General features: G+C 42.0%; 1 protein-coding gene across 4 annotated transcripts in view; it reads left to right on the plus strand.

Moving 5' to 3' along the window:
• Positions 1 to 12,296, plus strand: part of lmo3 (LIM domain only 3) — a 49,381-nt gene extending 37,085 nt beyond the window's left edge. For all 4 annotated transcript variants that reach the window (XM_068717116.1, XM_068717113.1, XM_068717114.1 and 1 more), the window contains one exon: positions 9,839 to 12,296. In XM_068717116.1, coding sequence (XP_068573217.1) covers positions 9,839 to 9,944 — 106 coding nt within the window. In that variant the 3' untranslated portion in view covers positions 9,945 to 12,296. The remainder of the gene's footprint in view (positions 1 to 9,838) is intronic.
• Positions 12,297 to 21,570: the final 9,274 nt, after the last annotated feature.

Here is a 21,570-nt window from a genome sequence, read left to right on the forward strand (position 1 = left end):
AGGCAACAGTGTTCATACCTATTCTGAAGCCTGGTCAGTACACCTCGGCATCTGATACCGATGCACCGAGGCACTCTTTAATGTCTGCTTTCAACTAACTCCTTTGCAGACTGATTTGAGTCTGAATTAGAGCAACTGACACAGTATAAAGAGCAAGAAAGTCCAAGCAGGGTAGTAGGAAGGGTAGGTTGGATAGGTCAAACAAACACAGGACTTTCACTCAGGAGACAGCTGTTCTTGTCCCGTGTAAAACCAAGTCGGTGTATACCGTATTTTTTTTTTACATAACTTCCATACTTAAGTTACGCTAGTTATAGAACAAACATTCTAATTTTACAAAACCAACATCCATATTTCAACCCAAATCATGATCTTTTCCTGAATCTGAGTAGTTTTGTTGCGTAAGTAAATCTAACATCTAAGTAAACCTCTGTGGGAAGTCTTTGTATTTGAAAAGATGTATGCATGTAACGAGAAACTAACAGACTGTCCCTGACACGCCCAAAACCTCCTCTAGAGTAGTAACTAGATCATCATAGTTGGCAGTGTAGGGCCACTAACCAAGTCGTTGGTATCTGACGAGTTGGAGGATGAGAAAACAAATGTGTTGCTAGTAGTTGTACACATGTGGAAGAACTGGTTGTTTGAATAACACACCGCAAATCCCTTAAATGCTGTCGGAAGGAGGTTTTCAGACGCCATTACAAGATCCCACAAACTCTTTGATGAAAAACCTACTAAAGCCTCGAGCCCTGCATGCCCTGGGCCCCAAAAAGTCTTCTCGACGAATGTTAAATTTCTTTGTATAGTTCTGGGAACATTGCAGGAACATTGTCCAAACAGGAGAGCCTCAAAGAATCCATGCTGCCACGTTTCTTTGATGGAACTCTGTCTGAAAATCTTCTTGAAACTAATGAACTTTCGCACAACATTCATTCATACACTGATGACAGGGGCTACCCTAACCCATGCAAGGTGCCACCTGCCCATCAGAACTAACTAACATTCACACACATTCACACACCGCAGGAACAGCCTGCAGGAGCAATTTGGGGTTAAGTGTCTTGCCCAAGGACACATCAACATAGACTAGCAGAGCCGGGGATCAAACCGCCGATCCTCTGACTGAAGAACGATGCTCTACCACTGAGCCACCCCCCCCCCCACACACACACACACACACACACACACACACACACACACACACACACACACACACACACACACACACACACACACACACACACACACACGACCCAGACACATTGCGCATGCTAAAGGCAAAGGACCTTGTTACGCACAATTAGCACTCGGTTATTGTCTTGCCACTTCAGCCGGCTGCACCAGACAGCCTCTCCTAATGGAAGAAGTCAGCTAATCTTCATCAGCCAGACCCAGGCAGGCCAACTCTGCTCTCCCACATTAAAACCCAATAAAGCGCGAGCAAATCTTTCTTTTTACATTAGGCCAGTTGATGAACTGTTGAATAAAATCGACGTCAGTGTGTTTCACATGGTCCGCTGTGGCCTCGCAAGCACCGTTCAGATGCCCATCACAATTTCACCGGGGCCCGGCCAAGATTTATGGTGTGGCACCAGCTTTAATTGAAGCTGTTCCTCAGCTCTGACTTTTTGTTTTCCATTTTGTTTCTCTATAATGGGGGAGAAACATCTGTGCAGGAATATGAATTTAAAAAATCGATCTGTTTGCATTGGGTTCATGAGTTCACATCCTAGAGACAAGATAGTTCAATGGGAGTGTAAACTTACAAAATAAAGCTCTGATGCAGAAATTCATTTTTTACCCTCTGTCTGCAAACATGAGCCTACTAGCAGGCTGTTGTTCTGAGAGAAAGTCTTTTGGAGTTTTATGCCACTACAACATTTAGTCTCGAAGATTTGGAATTCAGAGCAGGTTTAAAGTGACAGTTCACCCCAAGATCCAAATGACATATCTTTCCTCTTACCTGTAGTGCTATTTATCAATCTAGATAGTTTTGGTGTCCGGGTTAGAGTGTTAGAGATATCTGCCATTTAGATTTCTGCCTTCTCTCTATTATAATGGAAGTAGATGGCCCTCTGCTTGTGGTGCTCCACGCACCAAAAAAATAATTTGAGAAAAATCAACAGAAACCATGACCCTGTTACTCATGATAATCCACAGACCTTGTTGTGCTTCATGTAGGAGCTATTTTCTTTCTATCTAACTACACCTACCAGCTCAACTTATCCTCGTACAACGGTTTGTATGATATCTTACAAAAGTTAAGGCCATCATTTTTCGTAGGTATAGCTACGAGCGCTGGATGAGAACAGCCTGGCCAGCTGTTTCACCGCGCAGAAAGAAGTGTTCACTAAAAACTTGTCTGATGAATATTCATATTTTTGTGTACTTTGAGTACCAGAAGCCCAGTGCTATCTACTTCCATTATATTGACAGACATCTCTACCACCGATATCTCAAACTTTCTCATCTCAGACCAAAACAATCTAAGATGATGAATAGTGTTACAGGTGGAAAAATGTGTCTTTTTGATTTGGGGGGAACTGTCTCTTTAATGCTATCAGCGATGAACGCAACATCACTAAATAAGTCTAGTCTGAGCGAGTTTCTCAACATTTATATCCAGATTAATAGAATGACCTTTTACAAATGTTCCCAGCCTCAGCCTGAGATCTATCAGGAGATCTCACTTAAGATTTCCTGAATAGTTTCTCAGCGTCTCGTTGCCTGGAAATGGGCTTCTGGTCTTTGTCTGGCATACCGATCTGCCGCCTTGTTCATCTACACCCGCTCTGTCCCCTCTCGTTTCCCAACCTCAAACAAACATGAAAGCCCCCCTCCCCTCCGTCGACCCCCCTTCCCCCGACGGGCCCTTCAATAAAGCAATCTAATCCATCTCACAAATGGCCCAGAGATTTCTCTGCGGAACATCATCAGAAAATGTGAAATCTGATAAACAGAGCAGGCGATCGCGAGGTCAGCATGGGTCCCGCGGTGTAATTACCCGTCGCTCCTGCGGGTCAGTCTGTGTTGCTGTTTGAAGGTTGGATTGCTACAATTAAGTGTGAACATACAGCCACCCCCCACCGCACACAAACATAGTCACTCATGCATCTATCCATGCCGTCAGTTGCTTTCTGGGTACATCCACCCAACTCTATCCCACAGTGATTATTCTGATTTCATCACAGGCTCTCTGCAGGACTCTAATGGTCATTACTAAGCTATTAAGGGCCTTGTTTAAGTTATAGGCCAGTTTGTGCCAGACAGAAAGGCCGGCCCGGTGGCTTAGAGTGGACATGTCACGGCAATCCTGACCCGCAACCGCTTCCTTCTTCTTTGTCATCATCGCCATCAAATTGGCAGCAATCTCTTGCTTGCCACGAAAGAAGCATTGAGAGCTGAATCTGCTTCGGGAATAAGATAAATGGAAAAGCCTCACCAGCTATCTTACTTGTGTATCTGCCAGAGAGCAAAAGTCCACCCCCAACCCCCACTCCTCTCTTCGGTCCGTGCACGACTTTGAAATGGTATCAAGCTGAGGGGAGTGAATAGCTCCTGTCCCTGGTCTATCAGTGGAAATATAGGATCCTACATTGGCTCTGATTGCTCATGTCTGCACCAAATGTGGCCTTACTCTGTTAAACTGGACATAAATCTACCGTCGTGACCTTCCCACTAGCCAGACCTGTTATTTTTCCTACCTGAGCTGGAGGAAGGGAGTGGTCTTGGAGCCAAAGGGACAGGGGGGCTAGTTCTGAAAGGAGAAGGAGCTGTTGGCGAGGGTAGGGGTGTTGGGAATAAGGACAGAGATATGAGACTCCATCCAGCAAGCAGTTAGCCACAGATCAGCCCTGGGGGACAGCTAATCGATGGGGCTGTCGTCCAGCCTCATCATCTAGCCAGTGCTGGCCCAATTTCCCCCTGATGAGCTGGAGGCCACAGTCTAGGGAGGCTGAAGGAAGGTTAGAGTAGAGGGGAGCGGAGGAGAGCAGGATGGGTGACAGTGCAAGGGAAGGTCACTGCTGATAAGGGAGGATGCTCCACACTGGAGCCCTGGAAGGAGAGACTGACACCAATTGGGTTCAGCACAGCTAAACTCAGCCACTGGTGCCTTGTATGTCACAAGTTAGGCTTGTTAGACAGGGGCCTAATAGCCAATAAGGGACACAGTTGTCACTTTGTGTATGATTGGTGTTGAGAACTGGGAGCCTGTGCAGCCAGCCTACTAGAGAACACAATTTTACTGCGTAATCCTCCACAATTTCAAGTAAAAATGACAAATTTTTTACAAATAAATGTCAGTTTATCTCCGCTCATGGAGATGATAGAACAGTGTTTCAACCAATAACCACTACAGATATTTTGAGCTTTCTGAAGACCCCAAATGTGTTTCCGTCAAAGGTCACATCCCTTAGGGTCTCGTCATAATGGGTTCACAAGTAATGTGCATGTTTTAAGGGCTGTCTGTTCCAAAGGATGCAAACGGGGAATGCATTTGGAAGAACCTTTAGGATAGATCTAATGTGTTGAAATACTGACATGAAAGTGGAACAGGAAAATGTATTTATGCATCCTTGTAAGGCTGGTGCGGTTCGTCGATATAATTGTCGTCATCAATAACAAAATTACGTGGATTTACATAACGTGCGATGGTGCCCGGTGAAAGCATCCATTCCCCGGAGAACAAGCTGCTGCTAAAAAAACCTCGATCCTCGAAAGTGTGGAAGTATTTTAGACCCAACAGTGTGGTGCTCAGAAACCTCTGCAACCTGAAAATGGCTTATCTGCTATGCAAAAGTGAAAATCCTCCCAGACCACTTCGTCAAGACAGCAGCAAGTCAGGTCCTGTTTACTTCTTATATGTAGGGATTATTAACACGTGTTTCTGTTAGTAGTCACTTAAAATTGATTCCCTCAATGTTTTTTTCACCTCAATGTTAAAAGAAATTTCTGCACCTCTGCTGCTATGGTAAGGTAGCGCTGTTATTCATCCATTTTATATTTAATTTTTTATTCTACAGCCATTCATGAGTGACAAAATGGTTTTAGCGTATAAATTGTTTGCAAAAATACATTAGCCAGTGATTATCATAACCGCATATTATAGTCAAGATCTGAAAATAAAAAAATACTTATTCTCCAGTATCAGGGAAAGGGTTGCTGTGACATACAGTGATTAAATCTAGAAGTCACAACAATCCGTTCCACTATTTTTCTATTCAGGCATCTGACAACTAGGGTCTGTTATCTTGTTACATTTGTTTGAATTAAATATTAATCAGGGACGTTTTTGATATTTACTTCCTTGTTGGGCGACGTAGGGACTACTTGTTACAGTCACTAACGAGGCAGTAAGTTAACACACATCATTCAAGGTAGTATTTGTACCATCCACTCCTGTCTCATGACAGTGTTGCATGTCTTTCGTGGTCTTTATACTCTGGCAGGGCAGGGTTATATTGAATTGGCTGGTGCAACACAGTTAATATGATGTTTGTCCATTTGTGGCCACATTGTTTGATTAACAATTGATTTTTTGGGTTGTACAGTAACCAGACATCTGTGAGACAGAATGAGAAAAAAAACAAAGCGTTTTCAAATATAACAGCAGTAGACATTTAGCACAGTGACTACAGTTACAGACATTTATATACAGACAAAAACACGTCAGTCTCCTCCTGAAATGATACTCTCTATATTACACTCCCTCATCTTCAGTGTGTCCTTGTGCAGCTGTCTGATTGCCCAGCAGCAATCTGCCAAAGAAGATTTACAACATGCTGTTACAATTAAGAATCAGTGTCACAGGGCCAAGTGTTTCTGAACCTTTATGCATCCTAACAGTAATTAGATTTGGTGCAGTTGAGACTATTTTCTCTCTTTGACAATCTCCCTGTTTCTTCATTTGAGTGGAAAGTGAATACTCTAGTTAACACGGGCCTCCGAGGCAAATCACTGGCATCGCAATACATCTTTTAAGTGTGTTCCTGTGGAAGCCATTCTTTCTCTTCCTCCTACAACAAGAGGTCTCTAAAGACTCATTAGTCACAGTCACCTCCAAGTAGGGGAAGGAGGGAAGTGAAGGCAGTACAGGGAGAGGGGAAGAGAAGCTGACTGACTGTAAAGATAGAAGCCATGATATGATTGCCCAACTGTGTAGATACCAACAGATGTGGTGTTAAGGGGGACCTTTAATGAAGGTTGAGCTATAGCTCCTATGAGCTGCTCACACAGTTACACATGTTATAAGCACATATGGGTGGCAAAATAAGGGAAAAACCTGAACCTGAGTAAATGCTAGATAATGAAAGCAGATGCTTCCACAAAGGGTGCAGGGGTTCACTGAATGAGTTTGAAATTGCATTAAACCATATGCTATGGTCTTTACCATAGACAGATCTCAACCCTAATTGAACACCAACTTCAGATGTTGGCGCAGCATGGCGTGCTTCAAATGAACTAGTTCCTACAAAAATGTGTAAAAGGCTCTAAAGGGCAAAACTGTATATAGATATTTCTAATGAACACAATGTAAACAGTGAGTACAGACCTACATTGGTAGAGCTGAGACGTGTTGCAGTTGTTGATAACAATGCACACGTTTAAGCCCCTTTCCCACTGGAAAAAAAACACACTAACACCCACTAAGATCTAGATCGTGTCTTCAGTGGAAAAGGTGACAATCAGAATCAATTCCAATGCAAATGACTCACAGGTATTTATCGGCTTCAGCTCCGACCTGCAGTGATGGAAACATGACACCATGGTGGACACCCTAATTCCCGCGCCTTTATGAATATATAATTAAAAAAATCAACAGAGATTTGGACAATTGTTAAAATGTATTAAGTACAAAACTAACGTACAAAATGTATAACGTACAAAACGTATAATTAACATGCTCTTTTCAAAGCCACAGACTCCATTGACAGTGTTTTTATCGCGCTGATCATCGAAACGCACTTCAAACTCAACAGAAACAAATGAAAACTCATCAAAACACACTTGGTTAGTCTTTCCACTGTTTCAACAATCACCAACTGTGGTTTGGCAGAAATTTACCCATAATTCACAGAGTTAGATGTGAATACAAACAGACATTATACGTTGTCTTCAAAGCCAACAGACTACATTGACAGATAACAAAACAACAAAATAAAAGTTGTCAAAACCACCGGTGTTAACCCTTCCACTGTTTCATAAGCAGATGGAGTTCGTATTGTGTTTTTTGCACACTTCCATGATATTCTCTCATACACAATAGTTACGGACATTTAAATTCATAAAAACACAATATAATATAACAGATATAAAACAAGATAATACGACAGCAATATTTACATTTAAAGGTGTCTGATGATTTGATTTCCTAAAGACATATGCCTTATCTTTTTGTTTCAGTTTTTACAGTTATGTTTTGTTTCGTGTGCATGTGTCAATGTGGAACTGGAACTGTATTTGTCCACTGAGAGCTGGGCTAAAGTGGGTGATCAGCTCCTCAATGCAGGGTGAATCAGACTTCAATGCAGGTTTTATAGGCCAATACTGCTGAAGCTGATACAGTAAAATCCTTTCATCATTTATTATATCAGCACTGAGCACCAATAACTAGCTGATAATTATTTTTTTACTGAACGTCCAGTCGTACCATACCAATATGTCAGCATATAGATCTGTATAAAAGATGCAATTGTTTTTAAGAAAGTGGAAATACTAGGGCAACACAAGGTCCTTTATTAGACACGGCTGTGTTGGGCCCAGTGTAATATCCTCATCATAATTGGTGCACAGATGTCACATATGCTGTTGACATTTCACCGAGCAGAAACAATTTGGCCGTGTGAAATAAGTGGAGGGCTGGGATAAGAGCTGCGAGGAGGGGGAGGAGGAAGGGGATGACAGAGAGGGAGAGAGTGACACTGCGAGTGGAGAGAGAGGGTGTAATAAAAAAAAGAAAAGGGAAATCAAGTTAAAGTGGGAGTGGGCTGGGCCTCAGAAAAGACAGACACTAATAGATTCTGAGGAGAGAATGTGTCATTTTAACAGGACGTTTTTATTAGAGTGGATGACAGCGTTACATGAAACGCACCTCTGCCTCGGCTTAATCACTATGTCAAACAGACCACATGAATGGATATTAGTGTTAAGTTTGGTAATAAAGGAGTGCAAGTATCCCGGCATTAACCACAATACTGTACATGTGTAAGACAAGAATTGTATTTCAGAATAAACTTTCCTCTCTGCATGAAAAAGATAGCTAATCTAAACCAGGTTCTAAACGGGAACTGCTTCTAAATTAGTCCAACTAAAGCAGCCATCCGTCCTCGTCCCCTGCAGGTAGCGTTAGCGATAACTACGGAGTCAGCTAATAAGAATGAGCTAATAATAAACGCTAACCACTTAGCTAATTGTTAAGCTGAGAATGTATTTTAAAGATTTTGGATCTTCTTGTATTGCTGCTCAAGATAGACTATTTGTTTACATACAAGAATAATAAAGCAATGACGAATCAAACCGATAAGTATTATCGATAAGGAATCAAATCGATAGGTAGTATCGATAAGGAATCGAATCAATAGGTAGTATTGATAAGGAATCAAACCGAAAAGGAATCAAACCAATAAGTATTATCGATAAGGAATCGAACCGATAAGTAGTATCGATAAGGAATCGAACCGACTAATTTCATGTGCATGTCTCTTATGGATGTGGCCACAGCTTTCAAAGTACTTCCTGAAATTTAGGACATTTCAAGGAGTTTTGTGTACAAAGCTTCTGAGAAGGAGTCAACTAGGCCCTTGATTCATTTCCTACAGTGCTGTGAAATCAGCTTGGAGTGACCTACTGTACGTACTGTGTAGGTGACAGTCCCACTGTAACGCTCATGTCATATGTCGCTGAAATACTAAATTCAAGGAGCTGCGTCAGTGTGTGCAACTTCACATGATTCATGTCAGCTCTTCCTCAGAGCATTTGGAATTCATTTCCAGAAACATGCCATTCACTCACACTTTTTGGTACTTTGTGCCAACACCTACAGTGTATTTGAATCCTGCTAATTGGTCCCGAATGGATGCAACAAATCATGCTCTCGATCTGCCCTGCAGTCCTGAATAAATGCTGCTCATCAGGTACCTCCATCTCTGTGTGTGCAGCTCCAAGCCCTGAACTCGGCAGTCTCAACATCCAAGGAAGTCAAATGGGGGCGAGGCTCGCTGCCCCCCCCTCCCAAACCCCCGGCTCCACCACCCCCCGGTAAACACTGGCACCGCTGCTTGCCGACCTTGTCTAACCTGCACAGTGAGGGAGATAAGCAGCCCTCAGGACAATACAGGGAGAGTTACTGCTCTTACGCGTTCAACATAATCTCCACTTGGCACTGCGCTGAAAGGTCAAGCGTAACTGTACACAACCCCCCCACCCCCCACCCCCCCAGCTGGACGGGACCGGCGGCCGCTGAGGTCGGTGGGGGTTTCTGTAAGAGCTGCAGGTGGAAAGGAACCCCGGCTTGGAACAGAGATAATCTCTCTCTCTCTTTCTCCCCCCCCCCCCCCCCCCCCTCCCAACCCTGCATTTCGCCCCCTTGTAATTGAGTTGACTGTTTCCTGGAGGAGAACCTTGCCTGCATACGGCTGTAGCTGAAGGGGGGGGGGGGGGGGTTGGCACCGAGGTTATGCTTGCTTAAGTAGAGATTTTGCACAATAGTCAGGAAGCTAGCAGCTGGCTATGCCTGCTAGCCTACAGCTCCGTGCTAATGATGAGATTCTTGCTTTGATGCTTATGTAAATTGTAACCCCCCCCCCCCTCCATTCTGTCTCTTTGTGTTGCACAGGTTTTGTGTGGGAGACAAGTTTTTCCTGAAGAACAACATGATCCTGTGCCAGACCGACTACGAGGAGGGGCTGATGAAGGAGGGCTACGCTCCCCAGGTCCGCTGACCCTCGTAGGCCAACGAGAAGGAGGAGGAGGAGGAGGAGGAGGAAGAGGAAGAGGAGTGGGAGCAAGAGAGAGACCTGAAGGAGAGCTTGCAATCACACAACAAAAAGCACTATCGCCTCCTGTCCAGCTCCTGTCCCCCACATGTACATAACTAAGCAAGCTTCCCCGGGAGGGGAGGGGACACACTCTGCTGTACAGAATAGCCATAGAGACGCCACATGTGGCAGGAAAGGCCCGGGGAGCCTACAACAAACTACAAGTGTGAAAAAAAAATTGTTTGGCCATTTCTTTGTTTGTGACGGATCCTGCCTCTTTCCTTCTGGCCAACAGACACCGGCCTCAGAGCGATTTCTAAATAACGGCTGATCCCGACTGTTGGAAAGCAAAAACAAGATATATTAACCCACCCAAAAGCAGTCTTGTCTCTTCTTATCTGAAAAGGACAGACAACTTCTACTTGAATCTAAAATACACTGAGGTATTGTCAATGTAAATTTGAGGTAACAACCTTTTTACTGTATGATATCAGATTTAAAACACAGTGAATGTAAACGAAAGAGTGGCAAAACTAACGCTGATGACTAATTTGTTGCTGTGTGTGTGCGAGCGCGTGTGTGTGTGTGTGTGTGTGTGTGTGTGTGTGCGTGTTGAGGACTTCTCCGTCTCGCAGTCTTGGCTCGGTCTGGTCCATGTAGTCCTTACAGAACCTTAAAATTCCAAAAGTGATCACAAATATCAAGTAGTATTGCCATACTTCCAAATCACACAGCTGTGTTGGCTCCCGGGCCAAAAACATCAAGAGTTTGTGACAAAATCAGTGTTCTCTGAATGGATGGAATCTCTCACAGTCACTACATACATATATTTGAGACCATCATGTCACTAGAAGACAATTGATCCTTGGAGACTAGTGTCACATGCAAGCGTTAACATGCTTTTAGCTGTTTTGATTGTTATTTAAAAGGGGAGCATATCATGCTCATTTTCAGGGTCATACTTTTATTCTGGGTTACTACTAAAACATGTTTACATGTGTTAATGTTCAAAAAACACATTATTTTTCTCATACTGTGTATCTGAATATACCTGTATTCACCCTCTATCTGAAATGCTCCGTTTGTAGCGTGCCTGTCTCTTTAAGGCCCCCTCCCGAGAAAAATCCCGCCTGATTGGCTTGCAAGAAAAATCGTCCGATTTGAAGACGACCCGCGTCACCGCCCCCAGGCAAATGTATGTGTACAAGCACAGAAAAGTGAGTTTTTGGATTGGGCCCCAAAAAATCCTCACAACTTTCAGCTCCTCTGAGCTTTATGTTATCTCGCCTGCTCAGCAACGGCAGTCAAAGTTAGCAACTGCTTGAAGCATTTAGCAGCTAAAAAGCCACATATGGAGACCAAAACAGAGCTAAATCATTGGACTTCTATTCATCAGGTGTACACAAAGATAGCTTCAAGGAGATGTAAATCATGTAAAGAGGCAACAAACACGTCGCAACAAAAGCGATACAGTATTTTCAGATGTTTTCAGCTCTACTGCCCCCAGGTGATCAAAATAGACAATTAAAGCGGCTTTTTAAACGTTATGGACCAGACCTAATGCCTGTGGACAAACACGTGGTTGTGCGAGACTGTCATGGGGTGACAAGAGTCACCGTTCCATTCCTGAAATGCATTCCGTCAGAGCTACTTTCAGCAGTATTTGGGCAGCCCGGGCTACGTTCTGAGAGAGGACTGTGTATTTTTTGCTGGAGACAGTCTTTCTATTTATGAAAACCTTTTCTTTCACACTGGTAAAACGGAAATGTGGGGAAATGCCCATGGCGGCAGGTTGTTGTAGCGGTTGTTAGGGGTGTAGGGATTGGTCGGGATGGTGGGGGTTGGTTACTTTTTGTACACTATTTATTTGATAAGCATTCAGTGCATCGCCCGTTGTCCAAAATTCGGCATTGTTTGACATGCTGATACTTGAATCCAATTGAGGGTTTCTCAATTTACGTTTGGCTTACGTTGAGGGTGGCTGTGTGATTTTCAACACGGCTATGGGTTCAGGTAACTGCACCCTGCGGCAGGTCAGTCACCCTAAGGGCCGCTCATCTCGGTCACGGTGGCTCACTGCTGCAGAGGAGTACGTCCAGTAGTGAATATCAGCATCTGAGCGTGTGCAACAGCGCTCAGCACCATTTCTTAGCTGGAAAAAAAAAAGTTCTTTAATTTGTAAATTGTGGGTGTACATAAAAGAAATATTCATTTTTGCTTGCTATTGTACAATGATTTCTTTTTATGTGTCATCCAGCATGAGATGTTTATTTTTAGGACAACGCTTGTAAATACTGTAATTGTAATAATTTTAAGCACAAATGTAATACAGTTTTATTGTGTTAATTGTGAGTGTGGTGTCTTTTTTCTGTCCTGTATATTTGTCAGGCTGACATTTATATCTGAAGAAAGTTTAGACTTTCATACTTTTCATATTCGTTTAGAAGTCACTGTGTTTGCTGAAACTACTAAGGTTAAGTATCCAGCTCAAGGGCACAGCGTTAGATGCAAACCAGCCGCCAGAAAGAGCCTGTTCTCTGTCCATTAACCTAACCAGCAGAGCATGTTGCAGCCTATGATATATGATTGATCTAAAGTGCAATCATTTCCTCAGTTTGTTGTCTCTGCAGCTTGTAAAATGCCCCTTTCAGTTTTGTCCCGGTGATGGGGAGCTCACAAAACCTCAGAAAGAAGAACGTTGGTTGCAGGGTTTAAATTCACCATTCAAATGAGATTCCTTTTTCAAATCCATCCTTTGTTCAGCTCTAAAAACACAATGGGCTTTCATCTCGTCAGAGGAAAAAAAAAAGTGGATTTTCTATTTTGGTACTTTGGTTGTCAGGTGTCAAACATGGAACAAGAGACTAAACCAATGCTTCAATTATATGTTGCCGTCAGCAGCTTTCAAGAAGGGGCGCAGCTATCTCCTCGTGGGTTGTTTCAGCTAATTACCTGGATTTCAATTTAGAATCATCCGGAATGTCGAAGTAAAACATTTGGATTAAAGTTATTGCTCTAATTAGCGAGGTGCTTGCAAAGTGCCCTGTGAAGTTTGTCGACACTGATGCTTACATCACATTACAGAGCATAATATCCAGGCCAATTAAGCTAATTGAATTTCCTTTTCCAGAGACACAAAGGAGGGAGAGAAACTCTTTGATTAGGCTCAAGCTGTTAGAGGTTCTTTAGTAGATGAAAACACATGGAGGTTACAGCCTAGTCAAATTAAAAGAAAGCGTGGCAACCATGGGGAGAATTCTTACTAATGGCAGACATGTGTCATGTGTTATTATGGCTCAGCTGCTCTGGAGTCAGATGTTAACCCTTGAATCCGGCTGCTGATGAAGTAGCATCATTACCGCCGTGTTGTCTGGCGTCACGGGGATGATGCAACACGAAGCGATGGCTGTTAGCAACAACGTATGCAGACAAATGAAGGTCTTTGGATGGCCTAGGAGAAGAATACTGCAACCACTTACCCTTATTCATATAACAGATGGAGTTATGACCACTGTGGTCGGAAAACAATGTTTTCACATGCTGGAGTTAACCAGAGCCCATGAATAGAAAAAAAAAATAAGACCAACAAAAAAAAATGAATAGGCTTAGTTTTATGTATTTGTTATCTTGGAACCTTTGAATGCAACACACTGGCACAACAGTATGCAGCTGGGTCAAAAGGTTTAGCCATCCGGCCCTTGTATAACCAAAGTGAGGGCTGTATCTCTGAAATGGATTACACAGTTGGATGTACCTACTATTGAAATAAATGGAAAACGATGGTTTCCTGAAATCCAGATTAAAATGACTATCTAGCTATAGACCAGTAAGAGTGTAACAACAAACATAAAATAGCATATTATCATGCATGTTTCTGTAATTGGATCAGATTTATTATTTTAGAACTAAAACAAATGATCAAGAAGACACGTAAAATATAAAAGGATGATATTAATTAAGATATATTAAAAACTGAAGGATATAAGGTTTCTTCTTTTTTTTTTCTCCGTTAAAGGTTTTTTTTGGGGGTCTTCTTCCTGTTCTGATGTGAGGGTCCTGGGACAGAGGATGTCACATGTGTACAGATTGTAAAGCCCTCTGAGGCAAATTTGAGATTCGTGATTTTGGGCTTATAGCCCAAAATATACTGTTAATGTAAGAAACCCTTTGCTCAGCCTTGAGGTGAACGATGTTAAATTAGCATTTCTGATACCTGCAAGCTCTCCCTCGAGAATCATTTTTGGCAGCAAAGAATTTTGTTAAAATAAGCCCACCAACACACAGGTTTACATAGATTATATATGCGTGTTTAAGACCTTCACCAAGACCGGTTCATGGAAGTTTGAAATGTAACCTGTCAATAGCTCATGTTTTGTGACTCAAAAATTACCAAAGTATGATGTATTTTCCACAAAAATGACAATGTCTTCAAATTAAACTTCAAGTTTAAGTTCACCTAAATTCTTTACTTACATGCAGATAGTTTAAGAATCATATTGGTTTGATCCAAACAAGCAATTGCCAGTGTCACTATTGCAATACATCATCTGATACTAATACTTTGCTCAGAATACTTAATCAACTAAAAGTTGGTGGGAAATCACGTGGATGAAAAAAGATTACATTTAGGACAATGTGAAAAAAATCAAAATAATAATAGCAATCTCAATAATGTCAAATGACCGTGAAACACACCCGTGGGAGAGGTTTATAGAATTTTATTTCGAGACTGGCATGAAATAAAGAGACAGGACAAATGAGACAAGGATTAGCTGCTTGCTAACCGCAGCCTCACCCCCTGTTAGGAGCCTACCTCGTCAGGAAGAGAGTGGTCAGTAGTAAGAGAGTTACCGGCTAACCCACACTTCCCGACGGATCAGTAAACTTTCTGTTGCTGCCGTTACACAGGTTAGATCCTGCGCTGACCTTGGCCACTAGTTTGCTGTGAACCTGGAGCTGTCTTTTGCGCTGGCTGAAATTCCAGTTTCTAGCCGCTAACTGAAGGGCCGTCTGGACCTGCCGACCGCTCTCCTCCCTACAAAGTAGACTCCTAGCAGCTGGTCGTGAGGCAGATGGGCCGTTGGTGTGCTAGCTAGCTAACTATTGTCTCATTTGTGCTCTGATAAACAGTCAATTCATCAAATTCAGTATTGCAATTTTTCCAAGCTACTGTCGTTGTTATAGGGGCCCTAAATGAAAGAACTTGAAAAGTACTTGGCTACGTACTATTGTATTTCAATAGAGAGGGAAGTAAACCACATTGAACATTTCTTCTGTCTACAGCTTGCTTGAGTAAGGTACTTGTTTCTCCTCTTGCTCCCTCGTGTCTGTCTGAATTTGGAGTAGTCCTTCACATAAACACTCAGCTTTACCAAAGGGAGGGCTAGACTGCAAGACTGTTTTATTTAAGAGCCTTTATTACAATATCAGCCGCTTGCAGCTCACTGGGCCCTTCAGTGAGACGTGCACTCCACTCCCTCCACCCGAAAAGAGGCAAAAAAATAAATAAAAATACACATCAAAATAGAAAAAACCCTGAAAAAAGTACAGAAAATGAAAAAGCAACAACTTGGCCAAGTCCCTGTCAGCTGCAGTGAGCTGACGAAGCACAAAGCAAAACAGAGATCCTGAACTCTCCCGCATTAGGGTTTGCAGTCATTAAGAGCATTTAGAAAAAGCATTAGCTGCCAGGCTGCGTATCATTAGCGTCTTCATCCCTGTGTTACAGCTGACCCTGGAGTTAGCGCTGGCTGTGCAGTTAGCCCTGCTCTCCTTTACCAAACGGCTCCAGGGGCGAAAATAATGATCTTTACAGACATGCCAATGCTATCTGGACCAGATAACACTGCTTTAATGACTCCTTATCCTTTGGCCCTTTCAAGAAGATGGGTGCCCTGGCAAATATATTCCCGTTGTTGGGTCATTAGCTCTTTATTGCAGTGATAATGGACTTTCTGTATTTTTGGTCTGATTTGAGTGTACTTCCTAACTGAGTACAGCCCTCTGAAAGATTAGTCAGTCCTCAGTAAAAATGCATAACACGCAGGTCACCATTAGTGCTTCACCAATCAGAGGCCGGCAGCCCAAACAAATGATGACATTTGATCTATTGAAAGAAGACAAACATCAAATGACTGTATAATTGTCTGGTTAATGATTGTTTGTACCAAAGTTGTAGATCTCTGAAGTTTTTCAAGAACTAGCTCAGCACTAATTATGTAGACGTTCCATCTGCGTGGCACTTTTCAGGGCCAGTCAAAGCCATTTTTGGGGTCTTATTCAGATTTTGACCATAGCAGTCGCAACAGAGGGAGGGAACAGGGGGCAAAGAGCAGTAAAATAATTCTATACAATGCTCTTTAATTTCATAAGCAATACTTAGAGATAACAGCTGTGGCGTTAGAAATGCAGCTGCTGCTACACCTCAGTCGTGGCTGTCAAAGCAGCTGTTTTGACTTTGACGGTTGATGGAAAGCAGCTGCTTTGACAGCCCTTACTGAGTGGTAGAGAGATCCCATCATGGAGAATTGAATATGGATATTTGTGTGATGTCTCATAATTCAAATGGCAGATTGCCTTCAAAGTTGATAAGTACGTTTATGCTCACAATAAGATGAAACCATTTAATGGCCGTATGCTGTTGCTGTTTTAATGTATACAGTCCCACTAGCAATGCAGTGTTAGGTCCCCGTCACACCAGAAAGTGGCATAACTAAATGTAACTAAAGACTATTTAGACCTGGACAGCTGTAAGAGCAGGTGTGAATGCACCAAAGACACATTGGGGACGCATTGAGGTCTGATGGCTCAGACCACACTGTAAGATATGTTGGGCTACAGATGGCCACAATCTTTTAGCAGTGTGTACTCCAATGTGTCCTGGGCCACACTGAAGGACCACCTACTCAACTGACGTCCTCTGCTTAAGCAAAAGTACTCATTTGGCAGCTTTGGCCATGGCTTTTGAGAATTTCAAAAAGCCCATAGAGATATATTTCAAATGCAAATCTTTGGCGATTTGGTTTGCCCGGAACACGGCAAGAATTGGATAGAGATATTAAAATTATATTGTTGTGATTTTTTCACTCATTTTCTTACCCAAATTTACAAAACCAATGCCAAGTGTGAACCATAGTACTTAGGATCAGCCAAAAAGCATGTTGATGCCAGGTGTGAACAGGGCCTGAATGTGCTGTCGTTAGGAAGGTTATGTACAATTGCATGGTGCAATAGTTACAGCTGATATGATACCTTCCAGAGTTCACCAGAGTTGAGTTCTGCAAAGGTGAATGCACTTCGCGAGTGGATCAACTAACTGCAGGAAGTTCCACTTAAATTAAGTGATTAAGTCCAATTTGGCTATAATAAATGCTGACTGAGCTCTAAGAACAGCAACATCAGAATGTTGTTTACTCTGTCAAACACATAGCAGGCTGTTATGGACAATGAACACACACAGTGTTTGAATATTTTACACCGCTTTTGCAGTAGATTGAATTGTATTATGTCTTATTATCAGGCAGATTTTTACTATAAGGTTTTCTGGTATAATCTTGTCTCTACAGTGAAGAAGCATTTGATGCACTGTCACAAGTTAACCCGGTTGAGTATTGACATTCTAGATAGCAAAACATGTCAAATGTCCCTGAGACACAATTACTGCCGCATTGATTGTGTAGATACATCTCGAACATGTTCCAGCGCTAATCTGACCCAGTCAACTGATCCTCCGTTCAGGGAGCGCATTAGGCGAGTTATCGTCGCTGAGGAATCCGCCTGTTTGCCACAGTACGGTCAGGATGCATAGCACGATGCTAATGGGCGGTGAGATGCAGGATTCTGCAGCCATTCAGCTTCATGGGTCTCAGAAATCTGTCTTTTGATGTAGCAGGGTAACCTCTACCAGATGTCTATTTAGGCCTCAGTCTACCAGCTCACCCATGCAGGGAAAATGCAATCCACCTCCTATACACACTCATCACAGCTGACCAACAGAAGACATGCACTGCAATGCTATTTTAAGTGTTTTAGTGATGAAAGTGGGCCTCTAGTATTGCTAAGAGAAATATTAATGCTCTTCTCAGATGGCGGCGCTGATGTCAATGCCGTCGTATCTCAAACACTGAGAACTCGTTTGTTTGTTCAGATATGATTTATGTTGAATCAAAAGCAACAGCCAAAGCCGTAGTGTGTTTACTGATCCAGCCGCAAATCAAACATCCAATCTGGTCATGCTGCTACGGAAGGAGGGTGGGGGGTCGTCAGCTTCTCTCCTTCTCCCAGTTAGTAACAGAGATCTGTGGATTTCGGTTTGTTTGTTGCCCTGGTTTCTGCTACTGCCAGTGTCATGGCAATCAAGGCTGGATGCACCCAGAACAGGGGGAAACGGTGCCACCCTCCCCATCCTCCACCACCAGCGTGCCGACCCTGTGTGTTTACGATGCGCTGTTTCCATATGACCTAATCTCAAACAAATTGGAAAGATGATTGTCATCTGCAGGGGGGCAGGAGCTGCATTATTCTCAACAATAACCTTCAGAAAACCTTTCAGGAGGGAAAAAAGAAAAAAAAAATCAAGAAGTGGATTATTCAAAAGGCAATTCTCTCTCAGTTTCCAACCCACCCAGCTCGTTTGGTGGAGACGCGTTGTGCGATGAAACGTCTTATTTTGTTGTGTGAAATGGCGGAGGAGACTCAAAGGCACTGCTCCCTCTCCCTCTCTCTCCTCCTCTCTTTCTCTGGAGGATGAGTGTAATCAAACAGTACAGATGGGGGATCTGAGGAGAACTGTGTATCAGCGATAAACAAAGGTGCAGTTTTAGAAAATACAGAAAGTAATAGGCCTCCTGCATACACAGCTCACAAACTCACGCAGTTAAATGTACAAAATGGAAATCAAAAGGTATATGTGCAAGGAACAGTATATGACAAAAAGTATGAGGACAACCCTGTATACTTTTGGCCTACTGATGCTTTGTTCAAGGGATATGGTGTGTTCATGGTTTGTACATGTCATGGAAGTCCCAGATACATAGTCCAGTCTGGGTTCATAAAATCATCTGGAAATTTCACCGATCTGTATTCACTGTATCTAAAAAGTTGCTTTACTACAACGGTATGAGCCGATGAACCAACTGTTCTGTGATTTTATTGCAATAAACAGATTTTTTAAAAAGGATGCCGAAATAATTACATAATGATGACAAATTTATAAAAAGTCTAAGTTCATGCGATGGTCTGTCCGCAAGACGACAAGAAAACAAGTTTTAAAATGCTTGTTTTTTGAATGGAGTTTACACCATATAGGTCTATGATTTATACACCCATTTATACACATAGAGTTGTATTTTGTACTATCGTAGAGCTCTGGGTGACCACGGATGGCTGAAGTATTTTTTCCCACAACAGAAGGAGAACCCCTGATAGGCCAATAGGACACGCTCACATGCACTAACATGCACTAAAAGCATGCATGGCCAGGCTATGTCAACGTAAGGAGAAGCTCAGAATGTCATATATTGTACCTTTAATCTGTTTCTAAAATCTGTTTTAAAACCTCGGACTTGATTTCTTTTTTTATTTAAACATCCAATTTTAACATACATTTCGAATGTGCATTTTTTTCGTGTCTTGACTTGGATGTCATATTCTGGCCCTCATCTTCAAGCTTAAAGCTCTACTGCCTTTGTGGTAATTATAGAAATTAAAATATGCACATGAAACACACAAACTACAGTTTAACTACCCTGCCATCTGACCGTTGACTGTTCCTTTTTTTTGCCACAGTGTTGCCATGGGCTTGACTGGACCAGTGGAGCTGGAAATGGCTAATATTGTGGTAATAGATGTGTTCTATGAAGCTACTGTAATATGACTAGATATTCTCCAACAATACGATACAATCGTTGATGTGAGGTCTTCATTGTCTGCTCGGCCAAATCTTGTGAAGTGAAGTGATTCTGGTTGTTTAATTGGTTTAAGGGCGCTGTCTTCTGCATCTTTTTTACACCCATTGACTTTACATATGAAGTGAAAATAGTCATTGTGACGTCACCCATTGATTTGTGGACTAATGGTTTGAAGCCTCGAGATTAGCATTTTGTCTGTCTCCATCTTGTTTTTTCTGGAATCATTATGAAGGCAAGGCAAGGCAAGTTTATTTGTATAGCACATTTCAACAACAAGGCAATTCAAAGTACTTCACATAAAACCATTAAAAGCATCAAAACATAAGGCAAAAGAAAAGAAGATTTAAAAACAAAAGAAGAACATTCATTGAAACATTAAAAACAGTCATTAAAACACTAAAAAGCTAAAAACAGTGCAGTGCAGTTTAAGAAATAAAATACAGTAGTAAAATGCAGAAATTGATTAATATCCTTGAATGTGGTTTAATTAAAGGCAGCAGCAAACAGAAATGTCTTCAGTCTGGATTTAAAGGAGCTGAGGGTCTCTGCAGACCTGCAGCTTTCTGGGACTTTGTTCCAGATATGTGGAGCAGAAGAACTGAACGCTGCTTCTCTATGTTTAGTTCTGACTCTGGGAACAGAAAGTAGACCGGTCCCAGACCACCTAAGGGGTCGGGATGGTTCATAGGGTAGCAGCAGATTAAAGATGTATTTTGGCCCTAAACCATTCAGTGCTTTATAAACCAACAGCAGGATTTTAAAGTCAGTTCTTTGTTGGACAGGAAGCCAGTGCAAAGACCTCAGAGCTGGAGTGATGTGATCCACTTTCTTGGTCTTAGTGAGGACTCGAGCTGCAGCGTTCTGAATCAGCTGCAGCTTTCTGATTGACATTTTTACAGAGACCTGTAAACACATCGTTACAGTAGTCCAGTCTACTGAAGATAAATGCATGGACAAGTTTTTCCAAATCCTGTTGAGACATAAATCCTCTAATCCTTGATATATTCTTCAGGTGATAGTAGGCTGATTTTGTAATTGTCTTGATATGGCTGTTCAGGTTGAGATCTGAATCCATAACTACACCTAGGTTTCTGGCTTTGTTTGTGGTTTTTAACATCAGTGATTGAAGCTGAGTGCTGACTTTCAATCGTTCGTCCTTGGTACCAAAAACAATTACTTCTGGTTTATCTTTGTTTAATTGAAGAAAATTTTGGCACATCCAGTTGTTGATTTGTTCAATGCATTTACCCAGCCCTTGTATGGGATTATAGTCTCCTGGTGATATAGTTTGTGTGTTGATTTGTGTGTCGTCTACATGAAGCAAATCCTTCTTCATAATGACTATTTTATTATTTATATATTGCTTCCTTTTGATACTTTTTTAGTTAAATTAAGCTGATAATATTATGTGAACTTTCACTGAAGTATAATATTGAATGCAGGACGTACATTACTTCTAATTAAGTATATGTTGCATTGTGGTTTTTATACTCAATAAAGTACATATCTTTCTTTCATCTCTATTTAAATTGGATTAATGGATTATCACTAATATAATAATGTGTACGCAGCAATTAAATGTTGTAGTTAGTAGCTATATACATGTAAAATATAATGTACAATATTTCCCTCTGAAATGTAGTGGAGGAGTAGAAGCATAAACTAAACGCAAAATGATGTGT

Source organism: Cebidichthys violaceus, unplaced genomic scaffold (genome assembly GCF_023349555.1).
Source record: "Cebidichthys violaceus isolate CVI_PGR_0920_01 unplaced genomic scaffold, fCebVio1.0.p SCAF_21, whole genome shotgun sequence".
Lineage (NCBI taxonomy): Eukaryota > Metazoa > Chordata > Actinopteri > Perciformes > Stichaeidae > Cebidichthys > Cebidichthys violaceus.